At 47.0% G+C, this 25,337-nt stretch overlaps 1 protein-coding gene across 2 annotated transcripts; it reads left to right on the top strand.

The window, feature by feature from the left end:
• Positions 1–47: 47 nt before the first annotated feature.
• Positions 48–23,581, top strand: LOC144603605 (protein arginine N-methyltransferase 1-like). 2 transcript variants are annotated; one of them, XM_078417079.1, is made up of 11 exons: positions 48–370; positions 5,358–5,456; positions 9,621–9,950; positions 10,708–10,863; positions 13,290–13,353; positions 15,210–15,352; positions 17,017–17,104; positions 18,134–18,249; positions 19,809–19,959; positions 21,519–21,640; positions 22,288–23,581. In XM_078417079.1, exons 2-11 carry the CDS (start codon positions 5,451–5,453, stop codon positions 22,369–22,371), a joined length of 1,260 nt encoding a protein of 419 aa, XP_078273205.1. In that variant the 5' UTR covers positions 48–370; positions 5,358–5,450; the 3' UTR covers positions 22,372–23,581. The 2 variants fall into 2 exon arrangements, with proteins under 2 accessions (XP_078273205.1, XP_078273204.1); XM_078417078.1 differs by lacking the exon at positions 5,358–5,456 and having other exon boundaries at positions 49–370.
• The last annotated feature ends 1,756 nt before the right edge of the window (positions 23,582–25,337 follow it).

Raw genomic sequence — 25,337 nt, 5'->3', positions numbered from 1 at the left:
CCGGGAGCCCAGATGCAAGTGGACAATCCAGATGTGGGTGTAATTGGGAGCGGCCGACCCCGCCCTGAAGACGGGGCTCCTTGCACCGAGCGCCCGGCTCGCATCGCACTGTCCCGGGCTCCGGCTCCGGCTCGGTTCCGGTCCCGGGGGCGGCGAGGAGGAGGCGAGGAGGAGGCGAGCAGGCGGGGCAGCAGTGCCGCCTAGTTGGGGGCGGGGTGTTGGGTGAGGGGCGGCGGGAGCTCCGAGAGCGGAGCCGGCGCTGGTGTCGCTTCAGCCGGGCTGGTGGAGGGGAGCGCCGCCGATGGGAACCCGGCACTCCAGCCGGTGCATCGTCCGCCGGACCCCGCGCAACGCCGAGAGCGGCACCGAGGTAGGAACCCAGGCAGGTGCCGAGTGGATCCGCTCCCTCCTCCCGCTCCCTCCTCCCGCTCTCTCTTCCCTCCTCCCGCACCCTCTATCCCTCCTCCCGCTCCATCCTCCCTCCTCCCTTCCCTCCTCCCGCTCCCTCTCTCCCTCCTCCCGCACCCTCTCTCCCTCCTCCCTGCTCCCTCCTCCCGCTCCCTCCTCCCGCTCCCTCCTCCCTCCTCCCGCTCCCTCCTCCCTCCTCCCGCTCCCTCCTCCCTCCTCCCGCTCCCTCCTCCCTCACCCTCTCTCCCTCCTCACCCTCTCTCCCTCCTCATGTTCCCTCCCTCACTCTGTCTCTCCCGGCTTGCTCTCTCCCTCCACCGCCCTCTCTCCCTGACTCTCCTCCACTGCCCACTCCCCCTCTCTCTCCTCCACTGCCCACTTCCCCAATCACTCCTAACGCTCCCTCTCCTCCCGCTCCCTCTCCTCCAGCTCCCTCTCCTTCCGCTCCCTCTCTCACCCGTTCCCCTATCTCCTCATCTCTCCCCCGCACCCAATCTCTCTCCCGCTCCCCCTCCCTCTACCGCACCACGTCTCTTTCGCTCCCGCACCCATCTATCTCCCCTGCACCCCACCTCTCTCCCCTGCACCCCACCTCTCCCGCTCCCCCCTCTCTGTCTTCCGTACCTCATTTCTCTCTCCCGCACTCCATCTCTCTTCCCCCGCATCCCACATCTCTCTCCCACGCTGCCTCTCTCTCACACCCGCCTCTCTCCCTCGTCCCCCCCTGTCCCTCCAACCGTTCCTCCCTAATCCTCCCCTACTCTCCCCAGCTACCCCCCCCCCCCCCGTCCTCCCCACTCCCTCTTTCTCTGCTCCCATCGTTCCCCCCTCGGGTCCCTCTCCTATTCCCACCGGCAGCGTTGTCCGCCGCTTCAAACGTGGCTCCAAGCGGTGACCGGTGGGGGCTCCGGCGAGGGCGCGGTGCGAGGCTGTCTGTGGTGCGGTTGGAGAGGGTTGAATCTGGGGCTCGCAGGTCGTCGCCGATTCATTCGCTCCCCCAGAAATCGCCGGGTAGCGACGCTCCCTTTCTACTGCCATCGCGATAGAAGTCGAAAGGGATTAAGCCGTAAACGTGCCCGCGGGGGGCGGCGGCGCCGGGGCCGGGGTCTCGCCTGGTTTCACTCACTGGGCGGGCGGTCAGGCTGAATGTACGCGGGTTGTTAGGCCGTGGCGTTTATTGTCCATCCCGAACAGCCCCGAGACGATGGGGCAAGTCCCTTTGCTCGGTCCCCACAGTGGTTTAGACCCAGTGACAAGGAAGGACCAAGTCAGGATGGTGTGTGACTGGGAGACGGGCCTGCTGCTGCTGCTGCTGGTGGTGGTGGCGGTGGAGCCGCCAGGCTCTTGGTGGAAAAGTTGCGAGTTTAGGAAGTGTCCTCAGAGTAGCCTGGGTAATGCAGCGACTGGGCTGTGATGGTGGGGATATGAGTGTTGAGGGATGGGGGCAGGGTGTGGAGGGAGTGGGTGCCTTCCTCAACGGAGCTGAGGTTCTCCAGAGTTAGTAATTGAGTTAGACAGCACACAAACAGGCCCTTCGGCCCATCTTGTCCATGCCGACAGTTGTTGGAGCCGCACTGGTCTGGCAGGTTTGGTGTTTTCCGTCATGTTCCTACTTCATCTTCTTGCGTTTGAGGCAGCAGAAGTTATGAAGCTGCTTCTGTTTCTGCTGTCTCTGTTTGTTGTCGTTCGCCTGACTGAAGTCAGTTGACAGGGCTCACCACAGGGAGGTCGACAACGTGAACCCCCGTCATGTTCCTGACTGACGCCTTGTCCATCCATGGTGGAAAGGCTTTGGGTTGTTAAAGGTGAGCCACACGCTGCAGCTTCTGATCTGCTCTTGCGGCCAGTCTTGCATCAATGTCTTACGATACGATGCGATGTGATGAAACTTTATTCATCCCCGGAGGGACATTGGTCTACCGACGGTCACAACACCCAAGGTACACCAAAAGCTTGAAATTAAAAGTGAAAACAAAAGGAAAAGACAAGCGGCTGTTGGCCGGCTGCCGTGTGCACAGCGCATTCACCGGAACAAATGGACAAACAAACAAACGAACACAGACTTATTCCCTGGGCAGAGGATTCTAAACTAGAGTGCCCCCCCCCCTCCCCCGCACTGGGTCACCCCTTGTTCTCCCACCGTCCCTCAAGGCGGTCTCCCCACGCCGTCTCCCCATTCTCCTCCCCCCCACCCTCACGCTCATCTACCACCGCCACCGAGGCCCACATTGCCGCCGAGGCCCAACTTGCTAGTGATGATCTCCAGGATGCTGGACCCAGCAGTGGTAATGCAGCATGTCCTAAGGTAGGTCTCGTATTGGAGATGGCCATTTCGTGGCGATGCTTGTTTGCTGAACGCCCGTCACTGTGAATGAACCATGCCTGGTGTTACAGAGAGACCTTGCTTCACGCGGTGAGGCGCTGCAGATGGAATTGAAACGTATGCAATTATCTACGAACTGCTGAACCTACTTCTCAGATGTTGGACCGTGGCCCTGCAGGTTTCAGCACTTCTAGGTTTTCACCAGCAACACTGCTGCCGTTGTAGAAGGCGGTGTAGCACAACACAAGGACCACCAGGGAATGCTGCAACTAGTTTTCCAGCAACTCCCACATCTCATCAATAAAGAATACGTCCCATCTGGACCAATTAATTTTATATTTTGAGCATTGCCAGCCTTCGAAATCTCTCTCTCTTATTTTTATGTAACGAATTTCTCTGCTGCCTCCTCCTTTGTGCTGATATTGTCAGAATTTCATTCAGTGAGGACCTGTGCAAAAAAAAAAAACCCCAGTATTTCAGCCCAGCTCTCCCCAATATCTGTAGAAAGGAACTGCTGATGCTGGTTTACACCGAAGATAGACATAACATGCTGGAGTAACTCAGCGGGACAGGCAGCATCACTGGAGAGAAGGAATGGGTGATGTTTCCGGTCGAGACCCTTCAGACTCTGAAGACGGGTCTCGACCTGAAATGTCACCCATTCCTTCTATCTAGAGATGCTGCCTGTACCGATGGGGTAACTCCAGCATTTTGTGTCTATCTCTCTAATATCTCCTCAATCCAAGACTGTCCTACTGTCTTTGATTGTCCTTTATTACTGATATTTATGGAAGACCTGGAATTCTTCTCATGTTATCTAACATTCTGTTTTCATTCCCACTCTTTTTCCTATATCTTTCTTTTAATTAAAGCCTTCTTTGAACTTTATTTATTCACCTAATTAAACAGAAAATACTGTACGCATTCAGTAGAACAGACAACATTAATGGGGAGAGAAACAATTAATGTTCCAAGTCGGTGACTTTTCATCATCTGAAAACGTTTAAGGGAAACCAATCAACTGAAACTTAGCTACTCAGCACTTTCAGTTTTATTTCCAAAATCTGCAGTACTTTGCTTTTAGTTCCCAATTAGATTTTGAATTGTACCTGGACAGAATAGAAAGAAGATTTACAAGGACATTACCAGGACTCGCTGCCAGAATTATAAGGAGAGGGTGGACAGGCTGAGACTTTATTCCTTGGAGCGCAGGAGAGTGAGAGGTGATCTTACAGAGGTGTATAAAATCAAGATGGGGATAAAGTGAATGCACAGAGTCTTTAACCCAGGGTAGGTGAGTCAAGAACTGGACGGCGTTGTTTAAGGTAAGAGAAGAAAGATAGCAACCTCTGGGGAAACTTTTTCTCTCAGAAGGTGGTGGGTATGTGGAACCAGCTGACAGGGGAGGAAGTTGAGTCAGGTACTATAACAACATTTGAAAGACATTTGGACAGTCACACGGAGGGGAATGTTTAGAGGGATATGGGCCAATCATAGGCAATTGTGACTGGCCAAGGTAGGGCAGCTAGGTTAGCATGGATGAGTTGGGCCGAAGGGCCTGTTTCCCTGCTGCATGACTCTATGACCCTATCCATTCTTTCTTCATAACTCAAGCTCCCCCCCATTCCCAGTAACATGCTTCACTTCCTTCCCCAATCCAGACCTAGCTCTGTTTGCAAATGGTGATGGGAAAGGACTGATCACTGGGGTTCTCATTCACATCTCATGAATTCCTGTGCTTTCTCTGTCCTGCCTTACCACCAATAACAAGACAATTAATATTCTGCTTTACTGTCACTCTATGGTTCTTAATCTTTCTTAATTTGTCTGCACATTTTCTCTCTGTCTGCTGCCCAATATTTGCTGACTCAGCTCCGCCCCAGTTTTATTTAGCACCATCCCACCTCACTGAAATAGCAGCTAGTGTAACTAGGTCAACACTCTCGCTGTGAACCGTTCTGAAATCCGTGTGGCGATGAGGCAAATAAATCTCTTCACCGGGAGAGGGAATATTTTTATTCTCTCTACATTTAAAAACTAAAGGGATTATGCTTAATGAGGCAATTTTCTGGATGAGTTGGGAGCCAAGTGTCCTGAATAATTTGGATTAATTCATTTGTAGTTTACACTTCAATAAAAGCTGATTTTCAGACCATATGTACAGCGAAGGAAAAGCTATATTTAGTCAACACGATTACCATATATCTCAGCTACTGGATAGGGTTGTAAGAAAATACTGTATGTTAATGAAAATATGAAAAGATTAACATTCCGCCAGCTCTGGCATTTGTAAAGCAGATACCCCTGCAAAATTCATTGATTGGACACAGTGTTCTTTGTAAGGACAGTATTTATTTCCTATCTTTAACCATGTTGGGAAGCACCTTTTTTGATCCACTGCAGTCTTGTTGGGGGGGGGGGTTCCAGAATTTCAGCGTAGTGCTGGGGAGGCAGGACATCAGGATCATCAGGATCATCAGGATCAATGACATATTCATGACTGTATCACCTTGACTAATGTTTGGTGTCCCAGAATGAAACTTCCACCTTGATTAACATCTGAAACGTTTCCTCTCTGAACGCTATGTATAATGACTGCAGTGTGCACCACGTGTTCTGTAATCAGCAGGGTGCTTTGACAACTAAGGATTGACAACAGGATAGAAAATTGGATTCATGGAAGGAAGCAGAAGGTGATGGTGGAAGGTTATTTTTGGAAATGGAGGTTAGTGACTAGTGGTGTGCCTCAGGGTTCGGTGCAGGTCCCATTGTTGTCTGACATCTATATCAATGATTTGGATGAGAGTGTGCAAGGTATGATTAGTAAGTTTGCAGATGACACTAAACTGCATGGTATTGTCGATAGTGAAGATGGTTGTCAAAAATTGCAGCAGTATCTTGATCAGTTGGGCAGGTGGGCTGAGGAATGGGTTGATGGAGTTTAATACAGAGAAGTGCAAGGTGTCATTCTATGACTAAGAAGGACATGGGGAACAGGTGGACCACCAACTCCAGATTCTCCTGCAAGTTGCTCGCCGTAGTGCCTTGGAAATATATCACTTGTCTTCGGATTGCTGGGTCTAAATCTGGGAAACCCTCCCTGACAACACTCTGGGATAACTTCACCAGAACGAGTGCAAGTTCAAGAAGACAGCTCTCCAAGATGTTCTCAAGGGCAATTAGGAACAGACAATGAATGTAAGGACACAAAGTACTGGAGTAACTCAGCAGGTCAGGAAACATCTCTGAAGAACATGGATAGATGACGTTTTGGGTCGGGACCATTCCTGCCAACAATGCCCATGTCGTGTGAACCTGGAAATAAAATGATTTCCAATGTGAGCCTGAAGACTTTTTATAAAATTGCTCTCACCTCAGTGTGTGAGATCAGCTGCAGCTGCAAGATCCAACTGGCAGTAACATTGAAAACGACAGTCATGGAGTCAAACAGCACAAAAACAGGCCCTTCGGCTCAACTTTCATGCTGGTCATACATATTGCAAATTAGTTGGTGGTTTGTCATCTTAGTCCGGTTACTAGTTTGAGTTTTATTTTTATTTTTATTTTTTAGAGATACAGCGTGGAAACAGGCCCTTCAGCCCGCCGAGTCTTCGCTGATCAGCAATCACACACTAGTTATATCCCACACACTAGGTACAATGTACAGATTCCAATTAATCCACTGACCTGCACATCTTTGGAATGTTGGAGGAAACTGGAGCACCCGAAGAAAACCCACGCGGTCACAGGGAGAACGTACAAACTCTGTGCAGCCACCCCTTGTAGTGAGGGTCGAACCTGTATCTCTGGCGCTGTAAGGCAGCAACTCTACTGCTGCACCATTGTGCTGGCCTTTAAAAATTTCCAGGCAATAGTTTTAATCACATTTGGTCATTTTCTGCGTAAATGAATCTATTGGTCCCTAGGTCACTGAAGGACTGTTACTGTAATGTAAAAGAAACCTTGGAAATTTGTACATAGAATGGTTTTTGTCCGCTTGAAAAGATGAAGAAAATAAAATGTTAATTTTGGAACCACTTCAATGTGCTTATTTACGAGATGTTGTTGGAACTATGGCTACTACAAAGACGGTCCAGAATTCCAATATTAAGGTTTGCGACTTACAATAATATTCACCAAAGGTCCACAGATGTTGCATGGAACCCTGCAGAAGTACCTCCATGGTATCTCACTTAAGAGCATGGTTCCATGCATATAAATGTGCCATTTTGGAACAAAGACTGGCCAGCATGCTTCATGGTCGAAGCAACACAGAAGCACAAGAGGTGATTCCTCCATGCTTATCACAGGAACATTCTTCTCCCAGAAGTGAGAGCAGTCAATGGTGGAAAAATAATTCTGTAGATCTCATGCAGTGCAGATAGAGACGTTAGAAAAAGTACAACTTTCAGTACACTGTCTCACTCAAAAATGAACCAGGCCACTTCAACACTGCTACAATGTGACCTATCATACCAGATGTATTTCTGACATTGACCAAATATTGAAACTCATTTCACACAGTATTCACTAAGCAGGTACACAAGATGCTTTATTCCACGAAAGTAGGTTGAATTGATATCCAAAGACTAAAGACCAATGGAATGCAAATATCAGCGTCTCACCGGTTGGGTGAAAGGTACACTGCAACCACTTTGACGACACTGGTGGTGGAATTCCAGTATTAATGATTGTACCAACAATGCCCGCTATGAATAGTGTATCATGCTTCAAAATATATTTTTTTACCTGGATAAGAAAGTATTCATTATATTTATCTTTACCAGAAGTAAATAGAGATATAAAACTAAGGTATAACTGATTGCTGAACTCTCAAGATCCCAAAATAACTCAAATCAGACAAACAGAATAAAAAAACAAACTTTTATCGATTGCCAAAAAAACACAGCTGGTGGACAGGACAGTGGCTTTCTCTGCTAAAATTGTCAGAGTCCACCAGCCTTCGTCTTCCACCAAATCATTAATTGCAGCTCAACATTCCAGAAGTGAAACGGTAAATATGTAGTACAGTGCTTCTATATACACATTTTAAAAATATTTTAATGTTTGTACTGATGTCAGATTATTTTAAGCAAAGTATACACAGTAACAGGGAAAGGCTTCACATTGATTCCAGTGCTTCAATTTCAATGTAAGTTTCAGTTCAGTTTCAGTTTAGTTTATTGTCACGTGTACAGTGAAAAACTTTTTGTTGCATGCTAACCAGTCAGCAGAAAGACAATACATGATTACAATCAATCCATTTACAGTGTATAGAGATGCGTGATAAGGGAATAACGTTTAGTGCAAGGTAAAGCCAGCAAAGTCAAGGATAGTCAGAGGGAATTCAAAGGTAGACAGTAGTTCAGCACTACTCTCCGGTTGACTTTATTCTGACTATATTCTACATGTCAAAGCGTGACTGGTAATGACAGCACTTATTTGTTTCTCGGCACAATTGCTTTGTCCGGACTTGGGTTTCAGAGTGAGCTGATGGTTTTCCAGGTCAGTACCTGGAGGAACCACACGAGGGCAGGTTGGTTTAGATTCAGCGTTGTGCAATGACAAAGGGTTAGTAATCTTGTCCAGAACAGTGCAACACGGGAGCTTCGGCCCTGAATGAAACTCGACAGTTGTCTACTTGGACCACTGGGATTCTTTTGGGGCAGAGGTGATGGGTTGCACCTGAACTGGAGGAGGACCAATGCCCTGCTGTATATTTGCTACTGCTCTTTGGTGGAGTCTCCAGCGGATGTCTAAAGTTATAGTGTGGTAGAAAGATGAAGCAAATATACAGGTTATACAAGCAAGCCTGGCAGAGATCTGGAGTGAGGACATGCTAAACCGTATTTACTTTATTGCAATTCACAAAATGCTGGAGTAACTCAGCAGGTCAGGCAGCATCTCGGGAGAGAAGGAATGGGCGACGTTTCGGGTCGAGACCCTTCTTCAGATTTGTACCAGCATCTGCAGTTATTTTCTTATACTTACTTTATTGCAAGAAGCTTTCCGATCAGTTTAGTTTATTGTCACGTATACTGAAGATAATCCTAGGGTCGCCAATGAGGTCGATAGTAGTCCAGGAATCGAGGTTCACTCGACCTTAATTGGTACACGTGACAATAAAGAGACCTTTGAAAACTTTGGTAGGGTGGTTCAGTTGCCTGATAACAGCTGGGAAGAAACTGTCCCTGAATCTGGAGGTGTGTGTTTTCACACTTCTATCCCTTTTGTCTGATGGGAGATGGGAGAAGAAGGAGTGGCCAGGGTGCGACTCGTCCTTGATTATGTTGCTGGTGGCCTTGCCGAGGCAGCGTGAGGTATAAATGGAGTCAATAGAAGGGAGGTTGGTTTCTGTGATGGTCTGGGATAAATTCGGTCTGGTCGATACATGGGACTGGGATATCGTAGCTATCATGGAAACATGAATAAGGCTGGCAGCACGATATTCCCAGGTACTCGTGATGGTGCTCGTGAAACAGATGGGATTGTCTGGGACAGTTTTCCATGGCGTGAAGGAGGCAGCCGGGTGACGTGATAGTAATCTCACATGGGTTCAATGGTGAGATGGTTAGTTGGATCCAAACTTGGCTTGGTCATAGAAGGCAGATAGTAGGCAGCTTGATGTCAGCACTCAAAATAGGGAGAGAGATGGTTTGGCCCATTGACATCAAATCATCAATCATCCTGCCATCTCTCAGAGCAATCCTGGGGTTGTTTAATCGGGATTAACGGTTTCAACGTGATGTTCTTGGTGAAGTCCAAAGGCAGCTGGACCATGATTACTGAGCTGCAGGTCGCAGACGCTGAATCGTGCTTTGCTTTCTGATGACTCGCCAGTGATTCACTGCATAACACTTGATGTAGATTGGTTGCTTTGTTGAAACAGGTGTCCAGTGATTCTCCAGAACCCCTGGCTATCACGCAGCCACAACAGTGCTCCCCCACGCCGCGGAAACCGCAGACACCCGCCCATGCAGCAGCGCAGCTGATGGGCCCGACTCCAAGGCAGAAAGTGGTTCAGGCACCGGTCCAGGCAGCGGGGCAGACGGTGGAGATGGCGGCGCAGACGGCCGGGTCAGCGGTGAAGACAGCGGCCCAGGCAATGGCTCAGACATGTTGCCTGGGGAAAAGTCAAGAAGCCAAATTGTTCTCTCCCGATGAAATGACCTCGAGAGATTACTACTTTGACTCTTATGCACATTTTGGCATCCACGAGGTAAAGGTTTATATTTTGTGCACGACTTCACTAGTGAACGGGAAAAGTCATCCTCTTTTTAACCCATTTGGCTTGACATTTCAAATCAATGTGAAGGCGTATGTCATGTATGGGCAGCTGGGATCAAGCAAGGAATACCAGAAATGTAGAAGTACATTTAAGGAAATCAAGAGGGTTAAAACAGGTAGCTCTAGCAGACAAGATAGCGGAATATCCGAATGAATTCTACAGGTATATGAGAGCAAAAGGGTATCAATGGAGAGAATTGTCCCTTTTATCCACATGGTCATCTATTCTTTGAGCAATAGAAGATGGGCCAGGGTTAAATGAATATTTCTCATGCATTTAACGTTGTGGAGGCAAATGAATTGGGGGAGATTTAGGGAAATGAGTCGTAATGTGTTGGACCATATCTGAACTACAAAAGAGTAGGTGGTAGCAGTCAAAACATATTAATTGGATAAATCCCCAGGACCTGACCAAATGTGTGTGTGTGAGAGAGTGAGAGAGTGAGAGAGTTAGTTATTGTATACAGGGTCTTTGACAAGGTCCTGCAAGATCAAAGGGGGTCCCGTGTGAGCTAGCTGACTGGATTCAACAGTAGCTTGGTGGTAGGAGTCAGAGATTGATCATTGAGGCTTGTTTCTCTTTGACTGCATCAGTATGTTGTGCACTTGCCTAATAAATATCCCCCCCCCCCTTTCTTCCTTCATTCGAGGTCCCGAGATAACTGAGTATCTATCTTCTTTGACCACAGGAAATGTTAAAAGATGAAATTCGAACCCTGACGTACAGGAACTCCATCTACCACAACAAACACGTGTTTAAGGGCAAGACTGTGCTGGACGTGGGCAGCGGAACAGGAATATTAGCAATGTTTGCTGCCAAAGCAGGAGCCAAGAAAGTGTTTGGGGTGGGTCCAACGTTTGGTCATCTTCTGTCTGTCAATTTGTTTGTGCACCTTCTGTCTGGGCAGATGTTAGCTGCAGTTATTGGATCGAGATTCCGGGATCTTTGCTGTTCTCTGGGGTTTTTTGGGATCGTGTACGGGAGATAATTTAGTCACGCAAGATTATTGGCGCATTTGAACAGTCATCACGGCTGTGGTACTGCAGACACAAAAGGACACAAAGTGCTGGAGTAACTCAGCAGGTCAGGCAGCATCTCTGGAGAACATGGTTAGGTGACGTTTTGGTGTCAGAACCCTTCTTCAGACTCGCTGACGACAGTGGCACTGAAGACCTGTTCTTGTATTGTTGTCTACCTGACAATGTGGAAAATGGCTCAGGTATGTCTTGTTCACAGAAAGCAGAACAAATCCAACCCAATTCTCACTGGTCAGTTTACTCTGTTATCGATCGATGTGATGAAAGTTGCTGCTTGCAATTGTTTTTCAATAACGTGAGTACTGATATTCTATTTGGCTTGCTCCAGATCTTACGGCAACCTTGATGAAACTATTAGGAGCTGGTCCAGAGGGGTGGGGAGGGCCCCTTTAATAACAACTGTGGCATTGAGGACTTCTGGCAAAATTGAAATCAATGAGCAGGAAAATCACTCGGGTGGATGGGGTCCAACTCCGCACAAAGGAAGATGAGTGTGGTTGTTGGAGATGAATCATCCAACCCAGGACATGGTCATTCACCTCACCACCTTGACCCATCCTTTCCCCACATCATTGGGCCCTCTGGCAATCAGAAACATGTACACCTGCTAGGAAGACATTTACAGATTTCATGGCCTTCTGTAGAGGAATCCACAATTCACCTCATCAGTGAAGACAGATCTCTCACCTTGTTTCTAAGTGGTGTGGTGAAGCAGTGAGTATGGACACTGCAGGTGTTGATAACATCCATCCTGCATCTCGTCTGTCTAGCCCTGTTAGAATTTCAGTGAATTTTATGGCAATCTCAGAGATTACAATGCGATCCCTTCTCATTCTTCTAAACTCCAGTAAATGTAGGCACAGTCGTTCTTCAAATATCAGTCCTGCCATCCTAGAAATGTATCTAGCAGTGTAGGAAGGAACTGCAAATGCTGGTTTACACCGAAGATAGACGCAAAATGCTGTATTAACTCGGCGGGACAGGTGGCATCTCTGGAGAGAAGGAATGGGTGACGTTTTGTTTTGAGACCCCTCTTCAGCAACCTTTCCTTGCCAATATATCCTTGCTCAGTTACAAAGAGCAAACCCACACACAATAACTTAGCATGTGGAGATACAAGAGGCTCCAGTTGCTGGGATCTGGACCAGAAAACAAACTGCTGGAGGAACTCAATACTACAGAGAAAATGGAACTGTGACAAAACTCCAATTACCATCTTGATATATGGCAGAATGCTTGAAGGGCCAGTGGCCTAACCCTGTCCCACATTCCCTGTGTTTTGTTTCAATCACATTCGGGAAGGGCTGATACATGTCAAGCAAAGATCATCAGCAATAATGGAGAGAATAAAGAGCTGTCAACATCCTCTCATTTTCTCAGCAGCCAGTTCCATTGTGTGAAGAAGGGTTTTGACCCGAAACGTCATGTATTCCTTTTCTGCCTGACCCGCTGAGTTACTGCAGCTTTTTGTGTCTATCCATCATGTGAAAGCTGTACTGAGCTTTGACAGCCCATTGTTTCTATTCCCTGTGTGAGGATCTCAATCTCTTTCCCACATAGTTTGAATGACCACGCGTTTGGAGCCTACACCAATGATTCATTCAGTGGTTTCATCAAAGTCTCATTGTCGTTAGCAACAGATCAAATTATTTATCACTGTATCATTTGCAATAACTAGAGGAATGATATGTGGAATAGTGCAGCTGGAATTATAGAGCGTGCACTATTTGAAAGGATTATATCATTTTTGAAATGCAGTTCAAACAAAATTGACTCCATATGGTCTTTGATGCAGGAGTGTCATTAGATGCAAGGGTTGCAGGACTTTGATCACTGCTGAGGGCGACTGGGTGCCAGTGACGAGAAGTGCCATGCTATTCCATCCTTCTGTGCCTATCCCTTTCCTGTCCTCTACCATAGGTCAGATACAGTGGCAGGAATATCGCTGTGTGTGTATTAGTTAACCCATTGCATGCCAGTGGACGTCACGGTTAATGATGGAGTGGGGAAGACAGGCGGTGCATTTAACGTCGCCAACCTCCTCCATCCTGGTCTGACATTCCTGCTCTGACTCTAACTCCATTTTGATTCAGCAGCTTCTGGAATTCGGCTCCTTGCAACTGAGGCTGAAGTGAGCTGGGATCCAGATGCTGCAGTCTTCAGCTGGTTTCAGAAGCAGAGAGGGTTACTTCTGACGTGTGTGTGATCAAGTCCTTTCTCTTTTCTGCCTCAGATTGAATGCTCCAGCATCTCTGATTATTCTCAGAAGATCATCAAAGCAAACCACCTGGACAAAAGTAAGGAACTTACTTGTCTAGAAATTCGACCCATTTCCCATGTATATCCTGCCCTTCGGGAAATTGGACCAAGCAATATCCCAATGTGTCAGATCTGTTTTTGGTGTCAGGCGCACATGTATTGATTAATTAAAATGGCCAAAGCTCATCTGTGCCAACGGAACAGAAATTGGTGCAGTAAGTGTGCAGTCCAAGGCCATTGTTTCCACTTCCCAGTGAACCAAGAAGCAAATGTTGCCGCAGTTCAGCAAGGGCATTAGAGACATGGCTGTAGCATTGAGGTGTTGCACATTGTCACGTTAATCCATCATGCCAGCGTCATGTATTTTCACTGTGGTGAAGTACGGCCCTACTGCCACCTCTGTACAGTCACCATCCATCCCACGCTGCCCGAGGCCCCACCAGCTCTCAGCAGCAACCCCAGGATGGGTGTGAAACGCATTGCATTTGGTGCGAGTGCCATTCGGAGACCCCTAAAGAATCGAGGAAATGGGAAAACTCACCGTTAGAGGTCATGTTTCATGCTGATGTTGAATTAAGCCGTGACGTACGCTGGCTTCTAACTAAAGACTGTTAAGCCTTAGAATGAATGAAATGTACACTACAATTTATACATTGGCATTCCTAAACTAACCCCACCTGCCTGCATGTGATCCATACCCCTCCTTTCCCTGCATATCCATGTACCTATTTAAAAGTATCTTAAACCTCACAATCGTATCTACCTCCACCACCAAACCTGGCAGCACATTCCAAGCACCCTCTGTGCAAAACAATACTTGGCCTGCATATTTCCTTTAAACTTTTTCCCTCTCACCTTAAAGCTGGTCTTTAAATTTCAACCACGAGAAAATGATTCTGACTGTCTACCTATCTATGGGTACCTGCAGATATCACCCGATCACAATTTTGTAAACTTCTATCAGAAGTATTTTATTTCCCCCTGACGTTACAGAGAAAATAATCCAAGTTTGTCCAACCTCTCCTTGTAGCCAAAAGCAGTAATCCAGGCCAGCATTCTGGCCAAACCTCCTCTGCACCCTTCCCTAGGCCTCCACATCTTTCCTGAAATGGGGTGACCAGAACTGCATGCAATACTCCAAATGTGCCCTAACCAATATATAAAGCTACAACATGAGATAGTTTAGAGATGCAGCATGGAAACAGGCCCTTCGGCCCAGCGGGTCCACACCGACCATCGATACGTCCATCCTGTAATGGGGTGACCAGAACTGCGCGCAATGCTATAACGCGACACATCCCCTGGACAAGCTGGCCATTCGTGGGTCATGGAAGCGGGCAGCCAGGTGCTCTGCCCTGGCCGACTGCCCGCCTCTCTTCCGGGCTCACGTCCATGCCTGTGTGTCCCTGGAGAGGGAGTGCGCGGTGTTGATGGGCACCTTGGGACCGCTGGGCGCCGCAGGGGCTAGAATGTTTCCTGGATGAAAGTACCAATGTTTTGATTTGATACTTACAGGTACATTCCTTTTTTTAGATAGATGTCTCCTTAGAGTTTTCACGGTGATTTTGTATCTGTAAATAAACTTATTTTTGTAAAAGAAGATGCGGCCTAGCCAAAGTCCTATAAAGTGATGATTTCCTGTGTCTTATACTCAATTCCCCGACCGATGAAGGCAAGCAAACCGTATGCTTTCTTTACCACTCTATCTACGTGTGTTGCCATGTTCAGGGAGTTGCGGAATTGGACCCTCTGGCCAACAATGCAGTCTGAGTGATAACTGTGTTGAGTATTGGAAGGAATGTGGTTTATTGTGTAGTGAATGAGTTGTAGGAGTGCAGTGAATGTATCCGTGCGGCCTGTTCCAGTGATGGGAGGTTTGTGGGCTGTTTTTCAGTCATTGTGATCTTTAGTGGGAAGGTGGAGGAGGTGCAGCTCCCTGTGGACCAGGTGGACATCATCATCAGTGAGTGGATGGGCTACAGCCTCTTCTACGAGTCGATGCTGAACACAGTGATCTACGCACGGGACAAGTGGCTGGTAGGTGCTGCCTCCTACATTTACCCTGACACCAGACAGGAATCCAGAGCTCCCGGCGGAATAATGTGTTAACAACACACGTCACTTAGTCTGACTAAGCTCGACGTCTGGGAGAGAGTGAGGGGGGAAGTTTTAGCATGTGTGCGTGCATGGTATCTCTGAGAACATAGAAGCTGGAAGGACAGGTGAATGGAAATGTACACGTTGCGGATGCTGTGAGCTGCCATGTAAATAGAGTCATAGAGTGATACAGAGTGGAAACAAGGCCTTTAGCCCAACTTGCCCATACTGATCAACATGTCCATCTACTTTGGTCCCTCCTGCCTGCATTTGGTCCATATCCCTCTCAACCTAACCTATTCATGTACCTATCTAAATATTTCTTAAACATTACGATAGTACCTGCCTCAACCACTTTCTCTCGCAGTTCGTTCCATACATCCACCACCCCTTGTGCAAAGAAGTTAGGTGTCCGGTTCCTATTAAAGTTTTTCCGCCTCATTTTAAACCTATGCCCTCTGGTTCTTGATTCCCCTACTCTGGGCAAGAGACACTGCATTTACCCGATCTATTCCTCTCACGTGTTTGCACACCTCTTTCAGATCACCTCATCCTACCGTGCTCCAAGGAATAGAGTCCTAGCCTGCTCATCCTCTCCCTATAGCTTCGGCCCTCGAGTCCTGGCAACATCCTCGTAATTCTTCTCTGCACCCTTTCCAGCTTGACATCATCTTTCATATAACATGGTGCCCAGAACTAAACACGATACTCTAAATGTGGCCTCACCAATATCTTGTATAACTGCAGCATGATCTCCCAACTTCGACACTCAATACTCTGACTGACCAAGGCCAATGTGTCGATTTCTTTTTAATCATTCTACCTATGATGAAGAAATATGTACCTGTACTCCTAGATCCCTCTGCTCTACAACACTCCACTGAGCCCTACCATTCACTGTATAGGTCCTGCCTATGTTAGACGACCCAAAATGCAATACCTCACATTTCTCTGTATTAAATTCCATCAACCATTCCTCAGCCCATCTGGCCAACCGATCAAGATCCTGCACCAATTTTTGACAACCATCTTCACTATCTACAATACCATCCACTTTTGTGTCATCTGCAAACTTGCTAATCATGCCATGTAGGTTCTCATCCAAATCATTGATATAAACAGCAATGGGGCCCAACACCGAACCCTGAGGCACACCACCGGTCACAGGCCTCCAGTCTGAAGAGCAACCTTCCACCATCACCCTCTGTTTCCTTCTATTAAGCCAATTTTCTATCAATTCAGCTATCTCTCCTTGGATCCCATGCAATCTAACCTTCCAGAGCAACCAACTTGCAGAACCTTGCGGAATGCCTTGCTGAAATCCATACATACAATGTCCACAGCTCTGCCCTCTTCGACGTTTTTGGTCACATCTTCAAAAAACTCAATCAGATTCGAGAGACACGTCCTCCCATCTACAAAATCATGGTGACTTTCCCCAATCAGCCCCTGTCCATCTAAATGCAGGTATATCTTATCTCTCAGAATATTCTCTCGTAACCTTCTGACTACAGACGTTAGGCTCGGGCAAATGCTGGTCAAAATGTGGCATCTTTGTCAGATGAACAGATTACCGGATCCATTTCCCTCAAATTCTCCTGCAGAAACCCGGGGGGCTGATGTTCCCGGACCGAGCCACTCTGTACATTGTCGCCATTGAAGACCGACAGTTCAAGGACTTCAAGATTCACTGTAAGATCAGACCTCGCCCACCCTGTCCGGGATCACGGGTGAAGTTCTGGGAACGTTCTTTGTCCAGTCTACGGGGGGCGGGAGGGGGGGGGGTGTAGTTTGGAGGGGGAAGTCTGGAGGGGAGGGGTCGGTTGGTGGGGGAGGGGTCTGTGGGGAAGTGGGAGAGGATTGGAGGGGGTTCTGGGGGGAGGGGTCTTGCGGGAAGTCTGCAGGTGGGGTGGGAGAGGGGGCGGGGGGTGAGAGGTCTGGGGGTTAGACTGTGGGTAGGGTGGGAGAGGGGGCAGGGGGGGTGGGGCCAATAGACAATAGACAATAGGTGCAGGAGTAGGCCATTCAGCCCTTCGAGCCAGCACCGCCATTCAATGCGATCATGGCTGATCACTCTCAATCAGTACCCCGTTCCTGCCTTCTCCCCATACCCCCTCACTCCGCTATCCTTAAGAGCTCTATCCAGCTCTCTCTTGAAAGCATCCAACGAACTGGCCTCCACTGCCTTCTGAGGCAGAGAATTCCACACCTTCACCACTCTCTGACTGAAAAAGTTCTTCCTCATCTCCGTTCTAAATGGCCTACCCCTTATTATTAAACTGTGGCGCCTTGTTCTGGACTCCCCCAACATTGGGAACATGTTTCCTGCCTCTAATGTGTCCAATCCCCTAATTATCTTATGTTTCAATAAGATCCCCCCATATCCTTCTGTGGGGAAGTGGGAGAGGGTTGGAGGGGGTTCTGGGAGGAGGGGTCTTAGGGGGAGTCTGCGTCTAGGGTGGGAGAGGGGGCGGGGGGGTCTGTGGGGAGGCGAGGGGGTCAGTCTTGGTGGCAGACCCAGGCCGCGTGGGAGCAGAGGGAAGAATCTCCCACGTCTCGGGACCTCCCTACCCCGGAGCAGTGGGGATCCGGCGCCGGCGACACTCGGAGATATTGGGCATTTCGGAAACCACCCCTACGGGCAGAGGCCACTCGGCCCCACTGCCCGTGTTCTATCTCGAGCTCAGACTGGTCCCTTCAATCCTTTGTCTCATGTGCTAGGGTGGGAGGACGTTTACGGGTTTGACATGACGTGCATCAGGAACGTGGCCATCAAGGAACCTCTAGTGGACATGGTGGACCCGAAGCAAGTGGTGACCAGCGCCTGTCTCATCAAGGTACAGGGCTGCTTCCCACCAGCAGCCTGCATGCAACTAACTGTCTGATGTGGAGCTGGTAACAGGTTTGGTGGTGGGGGGGTGCAGGTTTGAGGGGGCTGTAGGTTTGGGAGGGGTCACCTTCCTGAGGGGGGTGGGTGGTGAAGCACCAGAGTATTTGTTGGGATTCGGCCAATAGCTTTTACTGCAGCTTCTGGCAGCTCATTCCAGCTACAATCTGAGTGAAAACATTGCTCCCTCTTTTTGTATCCTCTGTCTCCTCACTGAAGCTAGTGTGTGTGGCCAAGGTTTGCCTTTGGAAGTCTGCCACTCTGTTCACACTGGCAGTGCAGAAACTGTTCGAAGCTGCAGTGAACTGAGCCTAATCCCCCTGTAACGCAGGCAGGCCCTATTTCAATTTAAACCTGTGTACTTGACCAATTTCACAATGCTTTGCAGCAGATCCATCGGACATGAGTGCAGTAACACTGTGTTTGGGGAACCAAGCACGCTTCATTATGAGAATGCCCCACTTTACTGCTAAAATGACCTTGCATATTTCAACAGCATAGACAAGGTGAAGTCCGAGAAAGGTACTTCATTGTGTCAGAGAGATGAGTTATGTCCATGCTGATTGACTGAAATTAAGAAGGTTGCAAAATAGACCATTTAGTCATTGCTGAAAACAAAATGACAGTGAGACCATCAGTCAGAAGAGCAGAATTAGGCCATTCAGCCCATCAAGTCTACTCCACCATCCAATTATAGCTAACCTACTTTTACCTCTCAACCCCATTCTCCTGACTTCTCCCCATAACCTTAGACGCTCTTACTAATCAAGAACATATCAATCTCTGCCTTGAATATACCCAATGACTTTGCCTCCACTGCCGTCTGTGCCAATTAATTCCACAGATTCACCACCCTCTGGCTAAAGAAATTCCTTCTCATTGCCATTCTGAAGGTACGTCATTTTATTCCGAGGCTGTGCCCTCTGGTTCTAGACTCTCCCACTGGTGGAAGCATCCATTCTGTGTCGCCCACCGTACCAGATTTGCCTGGTCACTGCCCCTGGCTGCACATCTATCTGCACCACAAATGCTCTGATCAGTGTTGGAGCCTTATGGCTCTGAGTCTTGCAACAACATGCTGCAGGATTTGTAGCCATTGGTCTCTGACGATATTTGTATGGGAATGGAACACAAGTACGTCCATGAATCAAGTTTAATTGGATTGCATGCGTGTAACAAAATGTATTTAGGTATGTTTCAGGAAATTTAGAAAGTTCGAACAGAACGGTTTAGATTAGATGCAGGAATAGTGTTCCAGAGATGGCCGCGGAGTCCAGAACCAGAGGTCAGTCTAGAGGTTAAGCAATGTAGGGTTGAGATGAGGATAATCTGGGAGTTGTCCACCACAAAGAAGTTGAATTCAACTTATTAATTTATATATTTAAAGAGTTAGAAATTATTCTTTGGTGTGGAGAGATCAAGGATGTGGCGAGAAAGTTTGAACGGGGCATTGAATATGGATGATCCTGTTGAACGGCAGAGAAATAATGGAAAGCTTTGCCCATCCAGGAGGTGGATATCTACACCGTGAAGACCGAGGATCTATCCTTCTCTTCGACTTTCCGCCTCCAGGTTCAGAGGAATGAATATGTCCATGCTCTGGTCACGTATTTTAACATCGAATTTACAAAGTGTCACAGGAAAACTGGATTTTCAACAGGTAACTAACACACAATATTGTTATTTTTTAAATCCATGGGCTTTACAATGGGCAACGTCTTTAGGCATGTCATAGCTTTGTATATTGGGCTTGACCTTTTCAACATTAATGGAAAATAAACACTGACCATCTTAGCATGCTTTTTGTTACACCAGGAAAATCACATCAGCAATATGCTTTAAGAATGTAGCATACTAATTGAGGGTATGTGGAAAGATTTCTGATTACAGTGTAGTCAGGTTAATAATAGATGAGTGTAAATGTATTGGGATTATTGCTGTCAAAGAAAAAGTGCGTCTCACTTTCTCCAGCAACTGGTACCAAACTAAACAGAAAGTTCTGTAAACTCTCAGTGGGATGGGTGGACACCGTGGAGCCAAAGAGTCTCCATTGCGGGTAGACGATTTTTTATCTGAATAGATGTCGGAAGCTGGAGAAAGGTGTGCCTGCTATCCACATGAAGCTTGGATTAGGGAGATGGCATCTGCCGTGAACTTGTTGTGGCAGTAAGAATTGCAGTGGATCTAGACTGTCTGGGAGGTTGATGTTCGCCTGGACCAGCCTCGCGAATCACTTCATAATGGTGGATGTCAGAGCCACTGTACGGTCCTCTCTAAGGCACGCTACCTTGGTTTTCTTTGGCACTGAGATGATGGTGTGCTTCTTAAAGCTGGTGGTGAGCAGGGAGAGGTTAAAGACATCCACAAATACTCCTGCCAGGTAGTCTGCCTGGGTCCTGAGGATGTGACTGAAGACTCCATCTGGGCCAGTTGTTTCCTGTGGGTTCGGGAAGACCGGTGATGTTTGTGATGCTGACCATGGGTTCAGGTGTCCAGCAGCTGGCCTGGGGGGTGACGACATCGAACACATTCTTTCAGTTCTTATTTCATGATGGTTCGAAATGCAGAGTGGCAAGCTCCAGCTCCTCAATCTGATGCTGTGATATTCTTATGAAGCAGACAATAAATAACATTAGAAATGGTGGCTGTTGAGAAAAGATTGGTGCCACAGGACTTGGGAAAGGATCTCACGGGCAGGTTGAGTTTGTCGAGTGCAGGGACAGGGAGGTGAGTGAGTCAAGTATCAGAACAAATGAAAGGGTGAGCTTCTTGCACTTGGGATTGGAGGGCAGCATTTGAACTCGGAGCTGGTTTTGGAGTCGAGTTGCTTCAGGTCTTTCTTATGGTTTTGAAATACAAGATAAACAGTTTATGAAGTTGGACCATCATTCAAGGTTGTTTAGGATAGGTTTAGCACCCACAGACATATAAATATTACTTCCAACCAATGATAAATAGCATAGATAGGCTGATATGAAGATTGTTAGAGTTGATTTTACCAAAGGGAAGAAATGACAAAATATAAAGTTGATTGAACTAAAGGCAATTTTAGAGAGACAGGACTCAAAGATACATTACATCATCTGATGCAACCTACTTGTAGTCTCCACTGAATGTTTGCTGATGTGTGTTTACTGACTATCAGAGAAGTATAAATATATAAAGTGTTCTGGAGGATGTCTCTTCAGATTGTAATCTTGCTGAGTGTTTTGTTTGAAGCTCCTGACGCCCCGTACACACATTGGAAGCAGACGGTGTTTTACTTGGAAGACTACTTGACGGTGAAATTGGGAGAGGAGATCTGTGGGACCATCACAGTCAATCCCAATCCTAAAAACAATGTAAGTCAGTCTCGCTTCAAGGGTGGAATTAGTTCCCCGTTGTGTAACATGCGCGGGCTTCAAATCTAGGCTGACATTCCGAGAGCAGAAGTGAGAGTTTTGCATTGTCGGAGGTGTGGGCTCTGGGTGAAATGTTTAGTCAATACCCTCTCTGCTCTTTCAGCTGGAGATCCCTCCAGTGTGCGAGGGAATATCTGTCCCTCACTCAATATTACTGACGTTTTTTTAGCAAAATCACACTTATGGCTGTTTGGAGCTAATTATCTGGCGTGTTTTGCCCACGAAGCCACATTTGAATCATTTGGAACACATGTGATGTCCTGAATGGTCTACCTACCACTTGTGAGCTTCTGATCACCCCCTCCCTTATTCTTTCCATATCTGGACCCATAATCGACCCAGAAAGTTGACCATCCATTTGCTTCTCCAGATGCTGCCTGAGCCGCCGAGTTCCTCCAGCACTGTCTTTTAGCTCCGATCTGGCATCTGTAGTCCCTTGTTTGTCAACATGGAGACGTGTTCCTGCTATGAAGCGGTATTTTTGCTGCAGATGAAGGGAATGCATTTCATTCGCATTTGTGATCCTGAAATAATGTGGCCATTTGTCTTGTTTAAGCTGAACCATTCCTGTTTTTCTGTCATTGCAGCGTGACCTGGATTTCACAGTGGAGCTGGATTTCAGGGGCCAGTTGTGCGAAGCATCGCTGTCTCATGATTACAAGATGCGGTAACTGCTTTGCAAACCTTTGCATCACATTGGACTTGTTCCAGTGCTATCAATATAGGATGTGTGATCCAGCAACTAATAATACCTAACACAAGATTCCTCCTCTGGAGAAATTAGCATCCATGTAGTTCCTTTGGGTTGATGCAATGCACTCGGCTCCACTGAGACATGGGCAAACAACAAAGAGTTCCCTGCATCAAAATAAAACAGTTACTTGTTACAAGAGCTCTGTTTGTAGAAGCATTAATGATCCAAGAATTAATGCAAGACTGAGCTTGACAGAGTGGATGAAGTGGACTGAAATGCTTGTTTCCGTGCTGTACAGCCCTGTGACCCTACGACTTTATCTTGGTAATTGTTGGCTGCATCACCTCTGCTTGAAAGACGTGTTAACATTTTTTCCCAAAATGTTTCTGAGACGACGACATATAGACAGCTCTTCATGAGAAATTAAATGTGGTAATTGTTGAGTTTTCATCCATTATAATTCACATGACAGACGGAACCAGCTGGTGGTCATGCTGTCAGGAGAGGAGGAGCAGCAGGACAGGGTCATGGGGCAAGGACTCCTGGTACACTTCTGACCCCCCACTCCTGATCCCGACTCCTGATCCCGACTCCTGATCCCCACTCCAGATCCCCACTCCAGATCCCCACTCCCGAAACATTCTCCAGTCTGAAGCAAGGTTCTAACCTGGAACGTCGCCTATCCCTTTTTCTCTAGAGATGCTGCTAAATTATGCTCTCATGCTGCCTGACCCGCTGAGTTACTCCAGCTGAGTTTTTGTGTCCATCGCTGGACTCCTGATCATTCATTCCCTGGTGATCAGGCGATTAGAATTCAGAGATTTCAAATCTCTCAATCACAGCTTAATGTCCATTTAAAGAAAAAAGATATTTGCCTTATACATTTGCTGAAATGTTCTCCATATTGTTGTATATGATTCATACAAAGATTGTATGTTATTCAGCGAAGGATTAAATTCTATTTGTACAACTTGCACTTAACTTGCTTTTAATGACTATGTTTTGTGTAGATGAATAGTGTGCACTTTCGTTGTGCATACACACATGTTGTAAATGAATATTGTGCACGAATGTTGCTCTGTGCTGAGTGTTGAATGTAGGACTCGTGTTTTAATCTCTCAGTCCTGGCATGTTCCTGCAGTGAATTATCAGCGTCATTGGCAGGAAACTACTATACGTTATCCCAACAACAGGATTTACATTTTCTTTAGAAAAAGTTAAAAAATCAAAGTAAATGCATTTTGAAATGCAATAAATTCATTTATTCGTTAATTAAATACAACAACTCTTATCATTTTTACTCATTGACATAGTTTTGCCCAGATGACCAAGTTTCCCTTAATTTATCCAACACACACCTGGCCACGGTGGCGCAGCGGTAGAGTTGCTGCCTTACAGCACTTGCAGCGCCGGAGACCCGGGTTCAATCCCGACTACGGGTACTGTCTGTTCAGAGTTTGTACGTTGTCCCCATGACCTGCGTGGGTTTTCTCTGAGATCTTCGGTTTCCTCCCACACTCCAAAGGCGTACAGGTTTGTAGGTTAAATGGCGTGGTAAGTGTTAAAAAATAAAATTTTAAAAATTGTCCCTAGTGTGAGTAGGGTCATGTTAATATGCGGGGATCGCTGGTCTGCGCGGACCCGGTGGGCCGAAGGGCCTGTTTCATCTCTAACCTAAACACCCATGTTAATTGCATGGCCTACTGGATGAGTCTCGATGGTTACAAGAATTTTACACCCTCTACCAGAGCATAATTGTATCAGCGAACAAAGTAAACTAGACACTTTCAAGGGGAGAGTCACATGGTTAACCTGCTGGATTAATAACTCAAACCTGTATTCACAATCCCAAGGCACTCGTTGAAATCCCAGCACACCAAAGGAAAGTCAAATTAAATTCATTGCATAATCTGGAATTAAAGTAAGAAAATAGCAAATCTCAGTAGACCTATGTTTTGTTCATTAATGCCCTTCAGGAAAAGAAATCGGCCAACTGGCTGATTACGCGAGTCCATTCAGTTTTATCAAAAACTGCTGAGCTAAAACAGAATCAAAATTAAAATGGGCAAAGCAAAGAATTTGGAAGCAGTCAAATTTCTCCCAACGCAGTTAACCTTGCGAACTCTGCAAAGGTCCACAGGGTCAAGTCAAGTCAATTTTATTTGTATAGCACATTTAAAAACAACCCATGTTGACCAAAGTGCTGTACATCTGATTAGGTACTAAGGAAAAAATGAAACATACAGTAGCACGCAAACATAACAGCACATACAAAACAGTTCATAGCGCCTCCTCAATGAGCCTCAAACGCTAGGGAGTAGAAATAGGTTGTGAGCCTGGACTTAAAGGAGTCGATGGAGGGGGCAGTTCTGATGGGGAGAGGGATGCTGTTCCACAGTCTAGGAGCTGCAACCGCAAAAGCGCGGTCACACCTGAGCTTAAGCCTGGACTGCGGGATAGTGAGTAACCCCAAGTCGGCCGACCCGAGGGACCTGGAGTTAGAGAGGTGGGTTAGAAGATTTTTGATGTGGGGGGGGAATGCCCATTTAGGGCTTTATATGTGAATAGGAGGAGCTTGAAGTTGATTCTGTACCGTACAGGGAGCCAGTGGAGAGAGGCCAGAATCGGCGTGATGTGGTCCCTTTTACGGGTACCCGTCAGGAGTCTCGCTGCGACGTTTTGGACCAGTTGCAGGCGGGACAGGGAAGATTGGCTGATCCCAGTGTATAGGGAGTTGCAGTAGTCTAGGCGGGAGGAAATGAAAGCGTGAATGATTTTTTCAGTGTCGTCGAATTGGAGGAAAGGTTTGATTTTAGCTATGGTACGAAGTTGGAAGAAGCTGGCTTTTACCACAGCGTTGACTTGCTTGTCAAATTTTAATGCAGTCAAATATCACGCCGAGGTTTTTGACATGCGGTTTGACTAGGCAGGATAGGCTTCCAT

Source organism: Rhinoraja longicauda, chromosome 20, assembly GCF_053455715.1.
Source record: "Rhinoraja longicauda isolate Sanriku21f chromosome 20, sRhiLon1.1, whole genome shotgun sequence".
Taxonomy (NCBI): domain Eukaryota; kingdom Metazoa; phylum Chordata; class Chondrichthyes; order Rajiformes; family Arhynchobatidae; genus Rhinoraja; species Rhinoraja longicauda.
Note: the sequence above shows the minus strand (reverse complement) of the source record. Positions and strands in the feature narration are given on the sequence as shown.